The sequence below is a fragment of the Podarcis gaigeae genome (genome assembly GCF_964106915.1).
Source record: "Podarcis gaigeae genome assembly, chromosome: 10".
NCBI classification, from domain to species: Eukaryota; Metazoa; Chordata; class Lepidosauria; order Squamata; family Lacertidae; genus Podarcis; species Podarcis gaigeae.
The window spans coordinates 70959851-70982886 of NC_139686.1; the positions used below are offsets into that span (position 1 = coordinate 70959851).

The 23036-nt window shown below is 40.5% G+C and overlaps 1 protein-coding gene across 21 annotated transcripts in view; it reads right to left on the reverse strand.

Moving 5' to 3' along the window:
* The window catches only part of MAGI2 (membrane associated guanylate kinase, WW and PDZ domain containing 2), a 628972-nt gene that overhangs the window by 556735 nt on the left and 49201 nt on the right, over window positions 1–23036 (reverse strand). For 9 of the 21 annotated variants that reach the window (XM_083701301.1, XM_083701299.1, XM_083701289.1 and 6 more), the window contains exon 2: window positions 12115–12168. The exons of the other annotated variants lie outside the window; for them this stretch is intronic. In XM_083701301.1, coding sequence (XP_083557427.1) covers window positions 12115–12168 — 54 coding nt within the window. The remainder of the gene's footprint in view (window positions 1–12114; window positions 12169–23036) is intronic. 21 annotated transcript variants of the gene reach the window in all.

The following is a 23036-nucleotide window of genomic DNA, read 5'->3' on the forward strand; positions in this document are numbered from 1 at the left end:
AAGAAGAAGTTGTTTTCTGTAGCTCACATTTCAGAACTGCCAATGGTGAATGACACAATGCCCAGTAATGTAACTGGATCAAAAACATCATTATTCATTACTTACACTGGCAATATCACAGCTTCACTTATTATTTACTAGATTTTTTAAATGTGGGTTGTAAAACTGGTTCTTACATTAGAATTTACAGTTTGTGGAGAATATACTCCAGAGAAATTTCTAGCAGAGAATATTCTCATTCTCTAGACTATTCTCTGGAGAATATTCTCACCTCACATCACTAAGTGACATTATTTGTTGGTTCCTTTTATTTATTGAGGAGGGTAATCTGTATCCTACACAGGCGAGGAAATTGTTCAGTGTGCCTTGATAAAACACAGGAAGCTGCCTAGTATTCCTGCAATAGGAATCATACAATTTCAGACAGTACTCTTTCCCAACCCTACCTGAGATACCGGTACTTATAAACAATAACTGTTTCAGTTTACAATGGATAGGATGAAGTCTCAAAGCCTACAAAAACTTATTTAAAGCTGGCTGTGACTTACTTTTTTCCTCCTGGAGCTAGATATGTGCTACGTCACACACAAATTTGTCCCAAATCACAGCATGTTTCATTTTTCCAACATTACAGTGCCCAATTTTTTGTAGCCTTGATAAAAGGGACTTTGTGCCTTTCCCCACCTGCTGCTCCACAACTTAACTGTATTCAAAACAATTAACCAATGCATCCTTAACTGTCCACTCCATTGATTTATATAGGTCCTATCAATTCATCAATGAAGTTTTGTTGATTAATCTACCAATTAAGGAGGTTAGCTGTTACACTCTGGCAAATTCAAACATAATCCTAACATGTATATATCAAGTTTATTCTGTAGAACCTTTATATTAAAAAAATATTTGCTTCTTTTTCTGCATCTAAATGGAGCGTTTTTAGATCCTCCTTTTTAAAAAACAGGACTAGAATTTGATGTAGGATATTTTATGGGCATTTTAATAAGACATCATTACAAAAATCAGCTTGTGAAAATCACTTAATTTATCAGCATGTGTTTCATTTAACTGCCTTTTAATTACTTGGGTGCTTGGGATAATGCTTTTCAGAGCTATAGATAGATTTAATGCCACAATAAAGGCTTTCTGCTTTAATCTTTAATTACTGCACTGAACTTGCATTTACTTAATAGCAATGACTAGATTTTGCTGGCGATAGCCAGTTGTCAATGATGAAACAGCCTTTACTCCTCAAGGAGCAAAAGTGGTTCATATCTAAATTCAAAACATATCTTCAGCAAAAGAAAAGGGGGGGAAGCTACCATATCTAAGGTTTTAACTGGGTAACTCTCATGCATTCTGTCTTGGAGTTATCAAAAACACTTGAATTTTCTTAACCAGCTTCTTCCTCAATGTAGGAATCTTTCTACGTTCATCATTCATCATCTGGAGCCCACCAAATGCAGATACATCTCTTGTACAGACTTCTCTAGAGGCCCACAGGGCATAACAATCCTCACCCAGGAAAAAACGGAAGGGGAGCTCCCAGAGGAGGGAAGGCAAGATTGATAGGCCTGGTCTTACCAGATCCACTCACCACTCGGGGATTCAGCATGGCAAGTGGTAGCTTTGCACTAGCCAATGAGCTTGTGCACTGGTGCCTGGGCTGGGAGGATGGGTGTGGCTTGACCTTGGCCAACAGGACTACAGTGGTACCTCAGGTTAAGTACTTAATTCGTTCCGGAGGTCCGTTCTTAACCTGAAACTGTTCTTAACCTGAAGCACCACTTTAGCTAATGGGGCCTCCTGCTGCTGCTGCACCGCCGGAGCCCGATTTCTGTTCTCATCCTGAAGCAAAGTTCTTAACCTGAAGCACTATTTCTGGGTTAGCGGAGTCTGTAACCTGAAGCGTATGTAACCTGAGGTACCACTGTACCGCTGCTTTTGAGGTTTCTCCCCTTTTTGCATGCAGAGGAGCTCCTTGGAACAGAACAACCACTTTTTGGAGAATAGGGAAAATGTTTTGGATAAGGTACGATTAAAACAGATTGTTTAATCTCAATTTTAGGTAACTGTTGCATGTCATATGCTCTAATGTAACCCAAGATATGCCTCAATGCAAGCCTGTTAAACAGTTTAAAGATGAAAATGAATAAGAACTATGCAAGAAAAAACTCCAACAGATTTTTAAAAGAAGGCTTATTTTTCAGCAGAAAACTGCTCTTTCAGTGCATTACTTGCAACAAATATGCATTCAAAACTACTTAAAGCACACTTTTGAATGTATATGCTGGACTTTACACGTAGGAGGAATTAGACACAAATGGGTTATACCTGTTGCTCTTATTTCTGTCACTGAATATGTTTGGTTTGAGGCTAGTGATGCTCACAGTCTATCACTGTTATGTTTAAATAAGAGGGCATTGGTAAATAAAGCAAACATAAAAGATGTACAGCAAAATTTGATCCATGGCTCCAAAGAGAGAGTTAATTGAAATGCAGTTGGCTGAGATAGGTACGAGACATATTTTCCCACCATTTCACCGCTGACATAATTTTTTCTTTAGATCAAAAACACTGCAAGAATATTTTAACAGCTTCCTACTGAGTATACACAAATTCATCAGCCACTGTGGAATACTCTAGGTTATCAAGTTTGCATAATACATACAGGAAGATCCACACTTGAAAAGAATACTATTTTAACATCTTTGTACCAAACAACCATTACTTAACAGTTTACACTTTTATCTTGTAAGTTGTACAGCTATATATAACAAAAATGCCTACTTCAATGCATATGGTAGTTTTTTAAAGTCTCACTCCAGGGATTTTTTGAAAGGAACTCTAGTCAGCTTCTGTTATTATGAGAAGATTCTGAATTTGTATATTTTTATCATCCGCCAGTGGGCCCAATGAAAAAAGAGAAAAGCATCAACCTCTTCAGTCTCATGCTTACCAGTCATATAAACCAGACTTAAAGATAGCTAGCCAGAAACCATCATGTACCGCTTCAGGCAATGAACACATGACAAACCCCTTGAGAAAACAGAAGGCCATTTAATGGCTGTGTTCACACATCATGGTAAAGCATAGTTCCCGCTTCCCCTAGCACAAGCAAGAGCAACAAATCATGACCCCTGACTTAGCTTTAAATCTGAACCAAGGACCTTGGTTTGTTTCACTCCAAACAAACTACGGCTGTATACACACTATACTTTTAAAGCACATTCAAAGCACATTTCCCTCCTCAAAAAGTTATGGACATTTTTGTCTGGTAAGTGTTGCTGGAAATTGTAACTGTGAGGGAGTAAACTACAGTGTGCAGAATTCTTTGAGGGAAACAATGTCCTTTAAAAGTGCAGTGTATATGTAGCCTATGATGTTAAGCCATGGTTTGTTCTTGACTTACTGACTGTAGTTTGTTTAAACTAATCTCATCTGGATCTAGCAAATATTCTAACACTGTCTGCTTCAACAGCCCCCTTATTCAAGCTCCTGGGAACTAAATTACAAATCAATCACTTATAGTAACATTTTGGCTCCATCCATATCAACCCTTGCTGCCTATTTTTCTTTCCATTAAAAATGAGCCATTATCAGTTAACGGTCCAAAACATACACATATATACCCTCATGGATAGAAAGAGCCACAAAATTATTTCTTCTTCTAAGTACCACACAACCTGGAATTTAAAGATGTTTACCCAACGCTAGGCTAAAGTAACATCTAATTAAGATGCAGACTAATACATTTTTCAAATGCAGTGGTGCCCCGCAAGACGAACGCCTCGCAAGACGGAAAACCCGCTAGACGAAAGGGCGCTTCGCAAAACGAATTTCCCTATGGGCTTGCTTCGCAAGACGAAAAAGTCTTGCGAGTTCCTTCGGGTTTTTACCCCTCCCCCCTTTTCCTAAGCTGCTAAGCCGCTTATCAGCTGATCCGCTGATAAGCCGCTTAACAGCTGATCGCTAAAAGCCGCTAAACCGCTAATAGCGCTAATCCGTCAATGGGCTTGCTTCGCAAGACGAAAAAACCGCTATACGAAGAGCCTCACGGAACGGATTAATTTTATCTTTCGAGGCACCACTGTGTTACACTGAATGTGGAGAGAAAGACAAAATGTGTAATCTCTGTTCCTCTCTCTTAATGTTCAGTTAACCATCCACATAGAAACTGCATGTGGACCCAAATATTTGCATAGGGTCCTGGGTTCTGAATCATAATCCTGCTTTTCAGTGCTGGGGAGAAAGTGGAATTTGTGTGTAGTTTCTATGCAGACAACACCTGGGAAGGAAAGCAGGACTGCCTGTAACATCCTGCTCACCACACACCCCATTTAGCATGCAAAGATAGCTTCTGCATGTTGAATTTATTTAGGAATATTTTTGCTATTATTTCTGTGCCATTAGGAATCATGTTCTTTTTCTGTACCTTAAATCAATGTCTAGTTTAGGTTCATTGAAGCCTCTTGTTTCATAAACCAAACAATTATTGTATGCTAATTTAAATGAAGCTATTATAACAGAAATGGCTCACAAAATATTGGTATCCTCTCTGTAGGTAATGCTTCTAGACAGGGTCAGGGTGTGACATAGGATCGTGGCTGTGAGTCCTGGAAGACCTGCTCCCTGCATTGCAGGGCCTTTTCCACTTGGCCTGAGAGGGCAGGTCCCTGACTGCTTTCGACCTACAAAAGCTTAGGCTTCTGACTAAATTCTTGGCCAGTAGTATAATGTTTAAGGCTTTTTTGTGTGTGTGGAGGGGTTGTTGCTGTTATTGATATTTGCCGTATTTTTCGCTCTATAAGACGCACCAGACCACAAGACACACTTAGCTTTTGGAGGAGGAAAACAAGAAAAAAATATATTCTGAATCTCAGAAGCCAGAACAGCAAGAGGGATCGCCGTGCAGCGAAAGCAGCAATCCCTCTTGCTGTTCTGGCTTCTGGGATAGCTGTGCAGCCTGCATTCGCTCCATAAGACGCACACACATTTCCCCTTACTTTTTAGGAAGGAAAAAGTGATTCTTATAGAGCAAAAAATACAGTATTCTTTGTATCTTTACTTTAGATCTTATGATTTATGTGGAATAGTTTGATGTTTTCATTGTTTTTGACTACTTTTATTGTCTTTGTAATTGCATATTTTTTATATGTTGTTATAAACATTTGTTCTTTTTAGTACTTGATACAGTGCCATAAGCCCTGAGACACTGCAAAGACTGAAAAAACTTGATTTCAGCAAGAGAAGCTGCGTAACAGAGCTGGCCCGTAACTTCCCCGAGTAACCATTTTCTGAAGGAACAAAAGAAGCCAGAGAGTGACCTTGTAATAGTCACACACACCGTTCAAGAACAGCTCCAGTTAAATCACAACTAATGTAGGTTTATAAACAGCACATCTTTATATACTAGAAACCATATATTCTGGTAGGTGATCTGTGAATATTGCCATTGTCAAAACCAAAACACATTCCATTGCTTGACAAGATCAAGTGTGTGTTTCTTCATCCCAAACAAGCATGTTTACCAAGCCTGGGAGGTTGAAAACTATTAGAACTGGGAATTTTTGAAGCCATGCAGAGATTGGCCCAATATCCTTCAAAACCAAAGCTACAGACTGGCAGAACAACAAAATCAACACCACTCTGGCAGTATTAATTTCTCTTGAGAAAGAGAATCCCAGCATGAAAACTAAGGCTGTTTATTCTGTAGCATATTGCGGTATACACATTCTGGAACTAACTCAATAATCGGCTTAAAAATGGAAACAATGAAGTATGTTTATAAGACATATGAGAAAACACCTAAATGCTCAGTTAAGTAAGTTAAATAGTAATCTCAAAGTTACTGATACACTTCTTTCTGTGTTTTGAAAGTATCAAAATCAGTGGAGTAATACTGTACCAAATTAAAGCATGAGGGATTTCACAGGAGAAGATTACAAAGCGTGACATCTGCATTAGGGCACACATACATAATCCCTGATCTATCTGATTTTGTTTTGTAACCTGAGAATTACACTGCTGTTATATATATATATATATATATATATGCTTTCGTAGATTTTCACGGGTACAGGAATGCAGGTTTTGGTGTCCTCGGGTGTCTTCCCGTGTAAAAGTTGGGGTGTCTAGGCGACGTTTCGACGAGGTCTCACTCGTCATCTTCAGGCTGGTGCTTTCGGCTTCTTGTTACTTGAGTGATTTCTTGAGTGATATCCTGAGTACCACTTAGGTGGGTCATTAGGTGTGGATTAGTTGCTAAAGTCTTTGTGTCTTGACCTCTTGAACTTTGTGAAGAGTTTTCCTGAGAAGATGGCTGTATTGCACTTAGTTGTGCTTTGGCTTGGCTTCGTGTATAGGGGCGAGCTGTGGTTTTGTGGCTTGTGTCAGCCAGATCTGTGTAGGGATTGCAGGGGGGTGCAGCATCCGGAGGTGCCACCATGGATTGGCTACTGGATGGTAGCTAAACTCCGTAGCCAAGACTCTCATCTCCAGAACCAAACGCCTGGCTGACAAAGACCACTTGACAACTGAGTTACAGAATCTCTCAAATGTGTTAATTGCCAATGGATACCAGCAAAACAGGATTACGAAGCTAATCCAAAAGGAAACACCCCCCAAAAACCAAGACACAGAAGAAAACAATGGCATGGCCCTCCTTCCTTATATCAAGGGCACTACAGATAAAATTAGCAAAATCCTCCATAAACACAATATCAAAACAGCCTTTTGCACCAACCAAAAAATAGCCAATATCCTCAGAAACCCCAAGGATAAAATCCAGTTGGAAAACCAAGGGATCTATGAAATACCCTGCAAAGTCTGCCCAGCCACGTACATTGGACAAACAAACAGACGAATAAATGCACGTATCGCAGAACACAAGAATGCCGTCAAAAAAGAAGAAAAAACTTCCTCTCTTTTCCAACACATGAAAGAAACAGGACACGAAATTAATTTTGCAGATTCCAAATTGCTCTTTAACACGGAACATCACCACAAGAGAATAATCATGGAAGCCATCGAGATAGAGAAACACCCTCACAACATGAACAAGCGTGACGACACATCCCGCTTGCCAGACATCTGGAAATTAGCCCTCCCCACAAAAACTGACACCAGATCCAGAGGCACACAGAACGCCAACACCAATCAACCACACCAGACCCAAACCCAGACCCTCTCCACAGATGAATTACTGACACCATCCAGTAGCCAATCCATGGTGGCACCTCCGGATGCTGCACCCCCCTGCAATCCCTACACAGATCTGGCTGACACAAGCCACAAAACCACAGCTCGCCCCTATACACGAAGCCAAGCCAAAGCACAACTAAGTGCAATACAGCCATCTTCTCAGGAAAACTCTTCACAAAGTTCAAGAGGTCAAGACACAAAGACTTTAGCAACTAATCCACACCTAATGACCCACCTAAGTGGTACTCAGGATATCACTCAAGAAATCACTCAAGTAACAAGAAGCCGAAAGCACCAGCCTGAAGATGACGAGTGAGACCTCGTCGAAACGTCGCCTAGACACCCCAACTTTTACACGGGAAGACACCCGAGGACACCAAAACCTGCATATATATATATATATATATATACACATACATACATATTACAGAATTTCTTTGGGAATCAGAAACACATGCTACATGTGCACACGCTGCATTTCATCAACATTAAAAGTCCACACATTTCATTTCTCAGAAAGTTGGAGGTTGAGAGGCAAGAAGCAGCAGCCAGGTTATACAATGTATCTGCCTGTTATCCAAATAACAGTGATTTGTTACTCTAAAAATTCAAAATTCTTATAAAACCTGCAAAAGGTAAATGTTTTTTAAAATCCTGGCGACCACTTGAAAATATGCATTAATTAGGCATTTTAAAAGTGCAGGAAAAACAAGCTATGCAAGAATATATTTGTATATCTCACACATGCACACACACAAACAGACACACATTTTGTTTTTTGTAATGAAATGTAATGAAAACCGCCTGAAAAAGCAGCGTCCCACAGCACACTATGCTTTAAACTTGAGCAGCTTTTTCCTCAACAGAAAATGAAACCATTGATTTCAATGGGCCTTCCAATGCCTAACATTGGAAATGTGTTCATAAAACAGGTGAGTTTTGAACAAGTGGTTCACATTTTCATCACCATATCAAAACCTTATGTTTACAATATCTGTATTTTGTCATTTAAAAAAAAAAATCCAGTGAGTTGCTTACTGTTTTGTACTTCAATACTTTTATGTTCAAAGACATTTCATCTTTTGCTATCCAAAATACTGAGAAAAAGATGCATACCCCAGGGCTTAACATACCAGCATCTTGCCTCTTCTTGTTTAGTTGAAGTTAGTCAAGATTTGTGGCTCAATACTCTAGAGGCACAACAGCATGCTATTACAACAGATGTCCAGTTATGCCTTCCAGCTTAGCCACTGAATGCAAACATATAAAGAAGGGAAAATACACATCTAGTAACATGTTTCTGGAGACAACAAATCCTTCAGGGATACCGTGTACTATCGTTAGAAGGGGGAGGGGGGAGATATGCTACTGCCACAATATGTTTACGTTGTGTGCAGTTGTGGGAATCAGATTGCACTGATATTAGATTACTTATGAAAGCAAAATGTCAAAAGACGTCCAAATTATTTTAACTAAGCAGACAGAGTTAGGCTGTGTCTGCAACAGCCCTACTTGTCTACCAGCAGGTACTAATTCCCAACTGCATTCAAGTTGCAGGTTTTGCATTGTGATCCTGGCACATCTGTTACCAGGGGCAAGTAACACTGTAACTTAAGTACAATGCAAGCAACTATGTATCTTTAATGCAGCTAATTACAGGAGCAGAGAAACCTGACTCTTACTGCAAAGCTACATCGTAATGGGAGGCTCCTCTCTTCACTCTGCCATGGAGATCATACCCACCAGGGATATGATGTGTGTGTGTGTGTGTGTGTGTGTGTGTGTGTGTGTGTTGAGAGGGGGATCTTCATTCCAATCTCGGTAGAGAAGTGAAGAAATAGATCTCCCTTTCAGGCACATGTCTATGTAGTGAGAATTGGGCTTCCCTGTATCTGTTACTGTATGACTAGTTTGCCACAACAGAATCTGCAGCATGGTGGAGGGCTGGAGAGACAGGCAAAGAATTGCCTTCTGCAGAATCAGGCCAATTGTCCTTCCAGCCCCAGCTGGCAGCAGTTCCCAAGGATATGGGATTCAAAATGTTTATTCGGCTTTACGCCCATCATGAAACACACACAACAACAACAACAACAACAACAAATCAAATAAAACAGCGGACTCGTACAAACCACAAATAATATAACTAACTAACTAACTAACTAACTAACTAACTAACTAACACCATTCACAACTGTTTAAATTGTATTGTTTATGGATAAATTTTGATGTATTGTTTTAGATATGGGCCAATGGCCGTAATAAATCAAACTAACTAACTAACTAACTAACACAATTCACAACTCACAAGGGTTATTAGCCATTCATAAGAAAAGATTAAGATTAAAAATTTTAGGCACTACATTAAAATCAATATCTGATGTCATTATAGAAAATTCTTATAACTATCAATAATCAGCTAACATTCCATTCCGTCTCTTGTACGAGAGGACGGCTGTTAGGAATTTAGCAACCTGTAGGGTAATATAAGGATCCACATCTTGAAGAACCCAGGCAAGCTGTAGGTCTACTGGTTTGTCAGCCATAGGCCGTATCCCTGTTCTTTAAGATCGTTTAAGTCATGGGTAGGCAAGCTAAGGCCTGGGGGTCGGATCCGGCCCAATTGCTTTCTAAATCTGGCCCGTGGACAGTCCAGGAATCAGCGTGTTTTTACATACGTAGAATGTGCCCTTTTATTTAAAATGTATCTCTGGGTTATTTGTGGGGCACAGACATTCATTCATCCCCCCCCCCCAAGGTCTGAGGGACATTGGACCGGCCCCCTGCTGAAAAAGTTTGCTGAACCCTGGTTTAAGTCAATGGTTAGCTAAAGCCTTTTGGTCCAAGGGCTGCATTTGCAGTCAGCTGCCCCACTGAGGTCTGAGTGCCATTGATAGGCTCAGCTACTGCACACACAGAGGTCATGTATTGAGCACATATGAACCACATGCAAACCCAAACATGAAGCAGACACATTCACCACAGATGCTGGCACACAGCACTCTCTGTGTGTCTCTGTAGAGCAGGCATGGATGGGTTGTTTTGGGCATGAGCAAACAAGGAGAGCAAACACTGTGTCTTGTTGTTCCTCAGGGAATAATCTTAAGTGTTTCTTTTCCTCCTCACTGGGCCCTCCTTCCCACTTTCGGTACATTAAGACCTTCTGGCAATGCTCCCACACCAAAGGGAGAAAAGGCACCTGATTTTAGGACACTGCTGGCAGCTGCCGGGTGCAGCCCATTGGTCCTCCACCTGTTTTAACTGATTAATCTTGAGATCTTGAACATGCAAGGCATGAACATTATCAGTATGGTTTAGCTCACAAGGTTTTGCTGCTGTATATTATCGTCAACATCAATTTATTAATTGCCTTTTGTACAATTGTCTCAAAGCAGTGTAAAAGAAAATCAGAAAAGAGAATCCAGGAGATACGTTTAAAACAAAACTAAAGCTGTACAAAGTAGACGCTCATGGTGGAGATCCAATTATCTAGCTGCAAAAGCCAGTGTAAGAGGCAGCTCAAATAACGGGACCTTTCATGTGATTGTTTGGTTGTGCAAAATTGCTATTAGAGATTAGTTATCTCAGAACAACCTAGATTAAAATTAGAAAGCTTAGAAGGTGTTACTAATTTAGGCATATGCATTAGATGTGTCATGTGCTAACATTTAGTACATTTGTGCTACTTTAAATCTGTGGCTTTAAGATCAAAACTGCAGTTTTGGGTAATATATTGAAAATATACAGATGGGAGAAAGTATTTGCTTTGAAGCTAAGCACTACATAGCAAGACCAATCATCTTAAAGCTACTTAATATTATTCATGTGGCAGGCATCATTACTGTTTAGAGGAATAGAAGAAACATTTTAACAGCATGACACCGGAAATCACTTCTGCGCATGCCCAGATACCCAAAATCGCGCCTGCACAGAAGCAATTTTTGGCGTCTGGGCATGCACAGAAGTGGTTTCCGGTGCTGTGGACATGTGCAGACACGGTTTCCGGAGTCAGGGCACAGTGGCGTTGCTTCATGCTCTGGCACTGGGGGGGGTAGAGAGCAGGCAGGGGCAGGGCTGGCATACATCCCGGGGGTGGGGCACGCTGCCCACAGGGGTGGGGCGTGCGTCCTGGGAGCGGGGAGCACCGCCTGCGGGAACGGGGTGCCAGCGCGGGCGGGACAGCCATGATGGAACCCCACTGGGATCATGGTACTGGGGGCGGTGTACTCCCCCCACATTCCTCTTCCTCCGCTAGTGCCTGGGCATGCACAGGAGCAATTTCCAGAGCCACGGAAGAGAGTCCCCACATCACGCTGTGCCAGTTTAGTGCAGCATGTGGGGACTCGCCGAGCAGGCGGCTCAGTTCGGGGACGGCTCGTAGGCTGGTTAAATGGCCTTTGTGGGCTGCTTCTGGCCCATGGGCCTTAGGTTGCCGGCCCCTGCACTAAAGGGTTGGGCGTGGCCCTGTGCTGTATCACAAATTGCTGTTAAAGGTCTCCAGTTTCAAAGGTGGTTTGCCATGGAGTGGTATGGAAGAGGGCTGCTATTTGAAAAACACAAGCCTAAAAGATAAAGAACAAGTTGAATGGTTCTTTAGATACTTGCAAATGAAAAGACACACAAACGGATTACAGAATTCAGCATCAGCACACACTGTATGTTGTGTATCAAAAGAGTGAGCAGACCAGGGAGTTCTGGGAAACAAGAAGAGAGTGTGTGCATCAGAGCTTTGCTGCTGTGCCAATGGATAGCTTGTCCACACTGGAGGTCTACAGCACCAGATCATTTCCCTTTGCATACTAAGAAAACTTCCATTCACTTCTCAGGGATGGCCATTCTCCCTCCACATCCTGTATTGTGTTTATGTAACATTCAACAAAGTATAATCAGAGACAGAGCTATGCAACAGGGCCTTACCACTGCTCAGGACTCCCCAGGGCTGGAAGAATGCTGCTATCCTGGGCTTTCCACCTGGAAAAATACAGACAAGACTGGAAGAATATTGGAAGGACTGGAGTGAGTCCACAAGCCCATACCTAAGGGCCCACATGAGATACTGAGACCCAACAGCCTATAATTAGGCATTTTGAATCACAATCACCGCCAAGCAATAAATTCGGAACCAATTGTGTAGATCCCCAATCAGAGCAGGGAAAGGTTCAACCCAACTTAACTCAAATACATTAACAGCAGGTGCCAACAGTGTATGTGCCAAATTATACCACCACCCGCCTAAATTAAATATAGCCTATGAAAGCATTGCACAATGGGTAAGTTATGGAATCTGTAAACTGTAGTTAAAAATAACTTCTATGGTAGGGGAAAAGAAACATTTTTAAAATATGCACAACCATTATGAAAACCTAAATGATATTTGGCTTAATTGTTTGGGCCTATACCTGAGACTGACAGTTTTGAGGAGGTTTTCTCCATTTATTTAAAGATTCTCCATGTAATTAAAGATTAAGGAGTTAAAAAATTTTTTGCCAGCACTTTGGAAAGATACAGCTTGGAAAATCAGCAGGGATCTGTATTTGGAGATGTTCTGAAACTGCTGTTCATTTTGTAGGTTATATATGGTGAGACCATTTAATTCCATCGCCCCTAAAATGTTTAAAGGAAGATTGCCTCTGTTTTCCTTTCATTAACAAACATGCAGAACAACATTTTTAAAAAGTCCTCTGCCATTTCATGACAATTCCTCATCACAAAGAAGCAAGGAGTTGGAAATTAAGTTGCTGTAGCATTCTTCTGCCACCTTTGGCACCTGAGATCTATATTTGTGGGACCCACCCTATTATTGTGACTGAAACTTACTTTAAACTGCATTGTATTTTTAAATTGCTATAGCCTGCCTCAGAACCTTATGGTAAAGGGAGGGTAAGAAATAACTGGGTCGAAAAAATTAAATAACAGTAGTCGAATTGCTAAGTACAGGCAATAACACACAATTACATATGTGTAACTACCTAAATAAGTAGACTCCCCAATCAAAATTAAGAATTTCTTACGCCTCCTATTTGAATGGAACAGATTTCAGCATCATTGGGACTTAACCTTAGGCTGACTCAAGCCCATAGCATTTTATCCCAAAGACTGTAATTGAAGCACATAAAATTATGGCTTTGGGAAATACCAAGGTCTGAATTGTATGATGCAACATGGAACACAGCCTGAGGGCAAACAGACCAATCCTCTACAGATGAAGAGAAAACTTGGTGCATTTTGAGAGACAACAGCTGTTTTAGAGTGGTGAACATGGTGTGATTAAAGGCACTGCTGTTTGCCGCGGGTACACTCATTTTGTATCTTACACTTAGCTCTGCTCAAAGAGGTTTTGTCAGGAGATTTTAGTGGTCAAAAATTCTGCAAAGCCAAGTACTGTATGACAATGGGACAAGTGAAACTGCTGTTGTATGACTTTTATTTTCATCTGTTTTAAAAGTTCTCTATCTAATTAGTGTATTCTAGGTCCAGAGAATTTCCTTACCACTTCTGGTTCATGAGTTTTCATTGATATATGTCAATATATGTGTAAAATGACAAACCACATTAATAAATAAATACTACATTCCAAATAATACTATGAAGTCCATATACCGAACCTTCAAATACTTAAAATGTTGAACATTTATAACATTTTTGTTTAGGCAAGCCTATCTAGACATGTACAATTTATATGTGTCTTACCTCATTTTAGCTACTGTTGATTTTAGTCATATTCCAAATGCTTTTAAATGCCTGTTTTTAACTTTATCATGAATTTCAATAGTTTATTTTATATTTTTGTATATTTTATATCAGTTAATATCTTGACACGGGTCCACTGAATTGAAATTTCAGGCTTCACGACATAGGAAAACGGCCAAATAAACAGCTATTTTCGTGGAGGTGGGTCAAGATATTAACTGATATGCATGAAATTTCATATATAGCTATATAATCCCTAGCATAGTAAGATAAGACCTTTGGAGCAGGCATTTTCAAAAAAAAGTTTTTTTATGAACCACCCTAGCAGGGCAGTAATTGTTCCTTGATAATCTGCCGCCACCCCTCCATGATGGCGCCTGGGGCGGTTCCCCCCCCCTTTCCTACACCCCTGATTTGTGTTACTTGTTCTTTGGCACCAGCACAGTGAAATCTTTTAAACAAATAAGAGCACAATGTGTTAATGGAGACATTCCATAGCAGTCAAGGATAAAATCAGTTTTCAAGTGCCAGGGTTGCAATATTTCATCTTCTGGCCAAAGTTGCTGAGTTTTTTTTAGTTTTGCCCAAAGTTGTTGAGAAAAAGAACCATTTTTGAGCTATTTTTAAGGAAAATCGGCAAAAACAACACTGCTGACATGGGTTGCCATACGTCCGGATTTTCCTGGACATTTTGCCAATTTCTGCCCAGACACTGCTTCTGACTGCAGTATTCTGGGTATGTCCAGTAAATTTGGGACACATGGCCAAATGCAATCCCAATTAGTTGGAGCCTATTGATAGCAACTACAAAACTACTCAAAGGACAAAAATTTCTCGTCTCTCCCTCTGCTGAATCCCCCTGCACCCCTTGAAGGGCTTCCTAGGAAAGTCTTTTTTATGGTGTAGAGCAGTGGTTCCCAAACCTTTTCAGGCAACAGCTCCTTAGTTCCATAAACTAATTCCCAGTACCCACTACCCTACCATATAAAAAGCATTATTCCGAACAGCAGTTGGCACAAACCATTAAGGAAGCCACACAGTAAAATTTAAAACAATAACAACTAATTGAATATTTATTAAATGTCCAGTTAAAACTTTTTAGTTTAATTAATTCAACAAACTGATGAACTTGATACCAGCTTTTCCCAGTCTGATAGGCACCCCATGCCTCCCCCTTGTCTCTTAGTGCCCCCATCACTGTTCCCCGAAGGGCAGTGCAGCCTACTTTGGTAACCGCTGGTGTAGAAAGCAGCAGCTAGAAAGAGAAACTGTTGACCTCCCTGCTTGAATGAAAGCAGTACCCCCACACCCACTCATTCTGGGACACAGCCAGATCCAAACCAGAAAAGCAAAATGCTGGTTAAAACTATGAAACCATTATTCTGCTAATGAGCTTTATTCACAAAGAAATCATTTTTAATGACAATGCTATTTCCGCAGCAACACTTACGATTGATTTCCCACAAGCCAACCTAAATCATGTATTCCTTTGACACCTTCAGCACAAAGGCTTTTAGAAGTATTTACTGTGAAGCTCAGTCCAAAGTTATGATGGCAGGAATGTTTTACAGAATAATTTTGTGCCCTTTTCATGTCAGGTTTCCTGAACAGGCAAAATAAATTATTGCATTTCATTAAGTATAGCCTAAGTATTTCTAAAGGTAAAAGTGAATAAGAGAACAGTACTCACAAGCAATTTCACACTGGGAAGATTATGATAGTCTTTTCCTGATGGAACAACACCTACCCTAATTAATCACATTTTCCTATTAAGCAGAAGACAAAGAATGAAATGAGGCATCTCTGCTGCAAAACACTATAAAATCTATGCATTTGAATAATAAGAAAATTGCTCCAACAGAATTTCCAGCATAAAAGTAGGTACGACAAAATATAACAAGCACAGTTACTGGCATGCCAATAAAATTCAGTTAATGGCTAGAAAGTAAGAGGAATTAAGGGTGGCCTGTATATTTTAAAATAAAAACCTTAAGCAAATCATACATTAAAAAACCCAAATATATTGAAAACATTTTTGTTTTGCTTTCAAAAAAATTGTATGTAGCTTGCTGTAATAAAAACTCAAAGCAACTTAACAAAATAGTACCACTCCAAATGTAAAATGCTTCCAGATACCCCCCCCCCATAAGAGTTGCAATGATCAAGCTTTTTCAGATACAGTACATTGCACATCCCATCTTTTATCTGAGTATGCACAAAGATCTACTATAGAGGGTGTTAAGTTGTGGGTAGACATGACAGACGACACAGCGATTTCTCCAAGCAGCTCTTTATTTTGTAAGCTGGAATAGAAACTGAACTGCAAACAGCTCAGCCGGCCTGCTTTTATAGGCAGCTGGCTGTCAACATTGTAGCAAGAACAACCCAGGGTTTCCCCACCTAAAATAACTGACGTGGACCTGAGTGAAAACTACATACACAATACTCCTGGTGGCCAGGGTGAGAACTTCAATACATAACACCCCTCCCCACCAAGATAAGGCGTTAGTTACAATCGTAATGGCTTCCTTATATACAGCACTACACGTAATGGTTCAATTAGGCACAAAGCATATCGGTTACATTTCACATTACTTCCATTAGACCAACAGTGTTACATGTCCAACAACATAGTCCTTTAAATACGGTCTACTGGCCTTGTGGATTTCCTGGGCGGAGAGTTCAACAGCTTCTGAGGCCACAGCCTCCTCAGTGGCTTTCTGCAGCGTGAGGTCTGGCTTGGCGAGAAGATGCCGTTGCAGACGGATGTCCCGGACCCCACAGATGATTTGATCCATCAGGGCATCATCTAAGTCTCGGAACTCGCAGTGCATTGCAGCCTGTCGGAGGGTGGTGGTGTAGTTGTTAATTGACTCCCCCTCTGCCTGGTTCCAGTGGTAGAACGCATGGTGGGCAGCAATCTTGGACGGCTTTGGGGCGTAGTGGTTGCGGAGTTTCTCTTGAATCGTGTCTCAAGGTGCTGCCTGGACTGCTAGAGGCGCAACCAATGCTCGGGCCGTCGCGAACACTTTGGGGCCACAAAGGCTGAGGAGAGGCCCCGCTTTTGCTCTACAGACCCTCTTGTCAGCTCATTTGCTTGGAGGTAGCAGTCAAACCGAGCGAGGTAGGAGTCCCAGGATTCAGAGGCTGGGGCAAACGGCGGTAGAGGCACGAGTGAAGCCATGGTTCCGATGCCGACATGGAGGCGATGGATGGTACACTGTGCTCTAGCCAGAACGGTCAGCTCTGTATTGGTTCTGCTCCGTGATTTCGCTCAGTGTTTCAGCTCCGTGATTCAGCTCATCTCAGAGGGTGGCTGCGTCTGGCTGTGCTCTGATGTCCATCGATCCCATCCTCGTCGCCAGTGTTAGGTTGTGGGTTGACACAGCCGACAGCACAGCGATTTCTCCAAGTAGCTCTTTATTTTGTAAGCTGGAATAGAAACTGAACTGCAAACAGCTCAGCCGGCCTGCTTTTATAGGCAGCTGGCTGTCAACATTGTAGCAAGAACAACCCAGGGTTTCCCGCCTAAAATAACTGACGTGGACCTGAGTGAAAACTACATACACAATACTCCTGGTGGCCTGGGTGAGAACTTCAATACATAACAGAGGGGATCTAGTTCCAGTCTAGATTGTTGTGACTGTTGACATTTCTGAACTCGTGAAGTTTTCTCAGTACAAACACTTTCAAGCAGATACCTCATTATGGGAAAAAGGCACTGAAAAGTTAACATGTGATGACTTCCTGGCATAGAGTCATAGAACTGTAGAGCTGGAAGGGACCCCTAAGGTCCCAACTCCCTGCAATGCAGGAATCTCAACATGCAGTCTCCCATCCAGTTTGAAACCATAACAGACCCTTCTTTGCTTTGTAAATGTGCTAGCAGTTTTATTGCTACACCACTATCACCATCATCGTCACGAGCACCAGCAGATACAAAATTAAGCCCTAGACACTATGCAAATGGGAGTGGTGCTGAGATTGCGACCATTTTACACTCCATGTGTATAATTATTATTATAATTCTGCAAAGTCATTCATTCAATGCATTCTATAGTATGAAGTGGCTTTCCCAGTCACCAAGACCATGTTAAAAACTAGGCTGTGGGACATAGATCGCCAGGAACTAATTTCAGCTGAAGAAAAAAACATGTTCCCCTCTTTATTTTCGGCTCTCTTGGGCGCAGGAATTTAATCTTAATTATTTACAATTTTTGTTTAACCTGCAAGAAAGAAGGGCTTTTTTGCTAGCTAGGTTCAATTCTAATCCTTCTAACCTCCTTTGGGGTAGGTTTGTGGGTTTGGCAGAAGGAGATAGGATCTGCCCATGCGATGCCTACCTGGTGGAAACTCTAGCTCACATGGCCCTTAACTGTAAAATGTATGATGATCTCCGCCAACAATTTCTAGACCATCTATGTAGTCCAACATGGAAACCAGAGATGGAGGTTATGCGCTTCTTATTACAGGGGAGAGACCAGGAGCTCATCTAGACAGTAGCTAAGTTCCTCTATTTGAATTTTTTTGTCGTTGTAGTATGCTACAGGATCCTGCCCTTGCTGGAAACCCACAGAGATGAGGCTGATTGCTTGCCTCTTCTGCCCTTTGGCAGGTGACTGTGCCGTTGGGGTTGCGACAAGATCACACTGGCCTGAGAGAGTGTGGTGTAGTGGTTAAGAGCGGTAGATTTGTAATCTGGGGAACCGGGTTCGCGTCTCCGCTCCTCCACATGCAGCTGCTGGGTGACCTTGGGCCAGTCACACTTCTGTGAAGTCTCTCAGCCCCACTCACCTCACAGAGTGTTTGTTGTGGGGGAGGAAGGGAAAAGAGAATGTTAGCCGCTTTGAGACTCCTTCGGGTAGTGATAAAGCGGGGTATCAAATCCAAACTACTCTTCTTGTTCTTCTTCTTCTTCTTCTTCTTCTTCTTCTTCTTCTTCTTCTTCTTCTTCTTCCTCTATTCTGAATGTATTCTGAATGTTTTTATGTGATTCCAATAAAGGTTACTTGACTTGACTATAGTATGAGAGATGCTGTAGTAGGTTTTTGCCTGCACTGACAGGGCTGGGCTAAATAACCTTTGAAGTCCCTCTTAGAGGAAACACTTATACTTTGGAATCTCCAGCAAATACGAAGGAGGGATAACCCACATAGTTACAAGCCACCCCATGCATTACGATTTATTTCTGAGGGCCAGCTCTCTAGCCTATCACTGAACGATGCTAAATTGATGGGGACCAGAAGCAGCTTATTAAAAGTGGCGGCCCCAAATCTAGGAAGTGTAAACACACTTTTATTTCAATCTGCATTTTATTAACTGCTGGGCTTTGCGTTCATTTGTAGTGTTCATTTGAAGGGGTGTGTGGACTTCCCATACGCAATTGGCTGTGTAAACAGGATGCTGGACTAGAAAGGCCTACAATCTGATCCAGGAGATCTTTAGTTTCCTTTGTTCTTATGAAATTGATGACTTAATTTGATTTTAATATTTAATTAAATGTTAATATGTAATATTAATGATTTATTATTTTATTAACTGTACTTTGAGGGCTTTTGTGTTCTGAAAGGCAATTTAGAAATCTTTTTTATAAAGAAAATAAATATTAAATGTTACTGTTAAATGGTAACTGGTAGCTTTGTGCCCACAAAGCTCACCAATGCCATACCTGTGTTATGGTATGAAATAGTTTTATTGAACAATAGCAACTCTATTATTGAATTGTACACTTTTTAAACAACTTTAAAGCAATAAGAGGACTTTGAACCAATTAATCCACTGCAGATACTGAACGAAACTGAGAGAATACTTTTGTCTGTCAGTAGCAATGGCATCTTTCATCCATCTACATTTGCTGCTTTAGCCAACGTGGAATCTGCATTACCACTTGTCAAATAAATCTAGAAATTTATAATTAAATTTAGTTAAAGACATTTATTGAACCATTTAGCTTTCCCCCAATGTAATCCATTAATCATCATTTTTTTAAAAACAACAACATGAAGGGTAATGAATTGTAGAAGTATTCTACAATTTTCATGCACACTAAGATTGTTGTTCTTCTCTGGGGTTGGGCTTTAAAGGTGTTACCCCCCAATTTATGCGGTGGCCAGGAGTGCAACAGTTAAACCTAGTGTGCCGGTTGCACTCGTTCCTTGAAATGTCTGATTTGGCCGCAGTGACACACCTTAGTTTCATTCCATTTGGGCAGACAGTCACAGGGAGCAATCAGTCAGAGGGAGCAGAAGCCCTTGTTACAACAGCTTCACTGGCTACCAGTCTGTTTCTGGGCACAATTCAAAGTGCTGGTTATGAGATTTAAAGCTCTCTTTAGGTCCAGGTAGCTGAAAGCCTGTATTCTCTCATACAAACGTACCTGGGCTCTGAAATATTTGGGGGAGGCCCTTCTCTCAGTCTCACTACCCTCAGAGGCACACTTGGGGAAGGGCATGGGTAAAGGCCTTCTTGGTGGCTGTTCCCAAACTTTGGTGCCTCATCCTTTTGTCATCAGATGAAGACACTTCATCTGACTGTAAAAGGCTAGTGTTTGTTTTGTTTTTTCTTGTTGCTATTATCTGTATCTTTAAACAGATCTTTTTTATATTGTTTTAATCATATTAGCTTTTAATTACTTTTTAATGATTATCTTTTCTATGTTTTAAGCTTTTTCTGTTGTATCTGTAAGACCCCTTGAGTCCCCACCTGGGAAAACATCAGGGTATTATTATTATTATTATTATTATTATTATTAGACTAAAGCAGTGCAGTCCAAAATGTGATATGCCATTCTATATTTCTAGAAACGTATTTCAGTTCTCAAAGGGATCCATTTTCCTGACTGGCTCTTAACAACAACAGAGGACTGATGAGATTACAGAGAATAAAACTTTAAAATGCTTATTGAACATATTTCCCGATCTTAGTCATGTTTACTCAGCAGCAAAAGCCATTGATTCCAGTTTGATTTATTTCATATGGATATGCTTAGAATTGCATCCTTAGATTGTGTTTTTCCTAGATTCTGAGAAACAGTTCATGAAAAAGATAAACGATCCCTTTCTGGAAATTAGCAATTAATTTGCCAAAAGGCAAAATGTTAATCCTGTCAAGAACTAAACAAATTCACACAGCTTTGTGTTTTACAGATTTTCTACTTTAATTAAAATAAGATTAAAATGGTTTCTTACAAAAATCAGGGTTCATGATGTACCTATCTTTGCTGTGTAGTGGAATGAATTCATACAAGCATTTTTAATTTAAGAAGAGGTTTGTGCACTGTTTCACAAAGGAAGGCCATACAGTGTTTTCGTCTAACTGTTCTGAACTTGCACCTGCAGCAAAAACCTTTCCTAGCCTAAAACTTGTGGAGCTGTGCGTGTGTGTGTGTAGATGAAGTGTCTTTCTTTCACTCTCCAAATGACTTATTTAACATTGTTGATGCTGACAGAGTAAGAGCAGAAACTTGTTCAGCTCACTAATGTCACAGTAATCTAAAGCAGTACTGGACCAAGTTGCAGAGAATTATGGAGTACTGGGGAAACAACAGAATTGAAATGTCAAGGTTCAAAGACATATTATTTTAAATTAAACTATATCATTATTCCATTCACATCATAGGCATTACGTTACATTCATAGCGCAAATCAGCTAAGTGGTCTTGAAGTCTTCAAATTAAATGTTACAATCTTCAAGAGGTTGATGAAATTTGTAGTTTTAATACAGCTTTAATTTAGGCTGTATTTTTTAAAAAAATTCAGAACACTATAAGCCCATGTGGGTGATCATTCTACTATCCTTTTACAGCTGGTATGTGATAAAATTCTCTTTACCACTTGGTAAGGAGACACATGATCAAACTATTCAAGGATGAGACAGTATAGATTTGGGGCTCATCCAGACTTTCTTTTGCTCCCCAACCATTTTCCAGGTGTTTTCGTTTTGTCTTGTCCCAAAGTTTTCCCCGGGAAAATCTGCATTGAATCAGAACAAATAGCAAAAAAACGGATTTAAAGCCCAGACCTGTACCTAGAAACACAGCTCAAAAGGAAGTCTGGATGAGCCCTCAGTTAATGGCTGTAAATGAGGTAGCAGTCGAAATAAGAACTGAAAGAAATTACTCTTTTACCATTCACATAAGGCTCCTGTGTGGTAAAATCATCTTTATAACCTGACAGGTTGATACAGGCAAGCAAATTACTCAAAAAAAAAAAGAAAGAAAGCTCATCTCAAGGTAGCTGGGTCATCTGTATGGACTCACTTTCATAAAGCAATGTAGCCCAGGAAGAAAAAATAGACTATGAGACACTTCAGCTTTTGGATGTGTGGAAAAGAAAAAGAAAAGGAAGTGGATAGCGGTGTGTGTGTGTGTGTGTGTGTTCTTAAAATAATTTGCTAAAATGATTAATGTATAAAACAACAAAAGTGCATGGCAAGCATGTAAGAACTAATTTGAAACACTAAGCACATTGTATTTAGGAGTTAAAACAATGGTTAAATTTGAATGATTTTCTGTCACGTTCTTATACCGGAGCAGCTAATGGATAACCCATTGTGTGACTAATCTCTCATCACCCTCAATAATCTATACCAACAGTCACCACTAATGAAGAGAACTGGAGAAACATCTGTTTTCTAGGAATGATGTTATCATAGCAAAGTCAGTCAGTATAACCAGTGCCTTTTTTCGAGAAAAATAGGTGCCAGTACTCACCATGAAGTTGTTACAGTATGTGCCATTCTTTTTAACAACAAAAAAGAGGTGCCAGTACTGCATTCCTTTGAGTACCCTCTGAAAAAAGCACTGAGTATAACACCAATACTGAAATAAAGGAGTTTAAAATAAGTTAAGGACTGCGGAGCCAAATCTGTTCCAATCATGAGCCTGAAACTGATAATTATAAAAGCATTTGTCACTGGGCTTTTAAGGAAAAAGGGACCTCTTACACATACAGTGGTACCTCGGGTTACAGACGCTTCAGGTTACAGACTCCGCTAACCCAGAAATAGTACCTCGGGTTAAGAACTTTGCTTCAGGTTTAGAACAGAAATCGTGCAGCAGCGGGAGGCCCCATTAGCTAAAGTGGTACCTCAGGTTAAGAACAGTTTCAGGTTAAGAACGGACCTCCAGAACAAATTAAGTTCTTAACCCG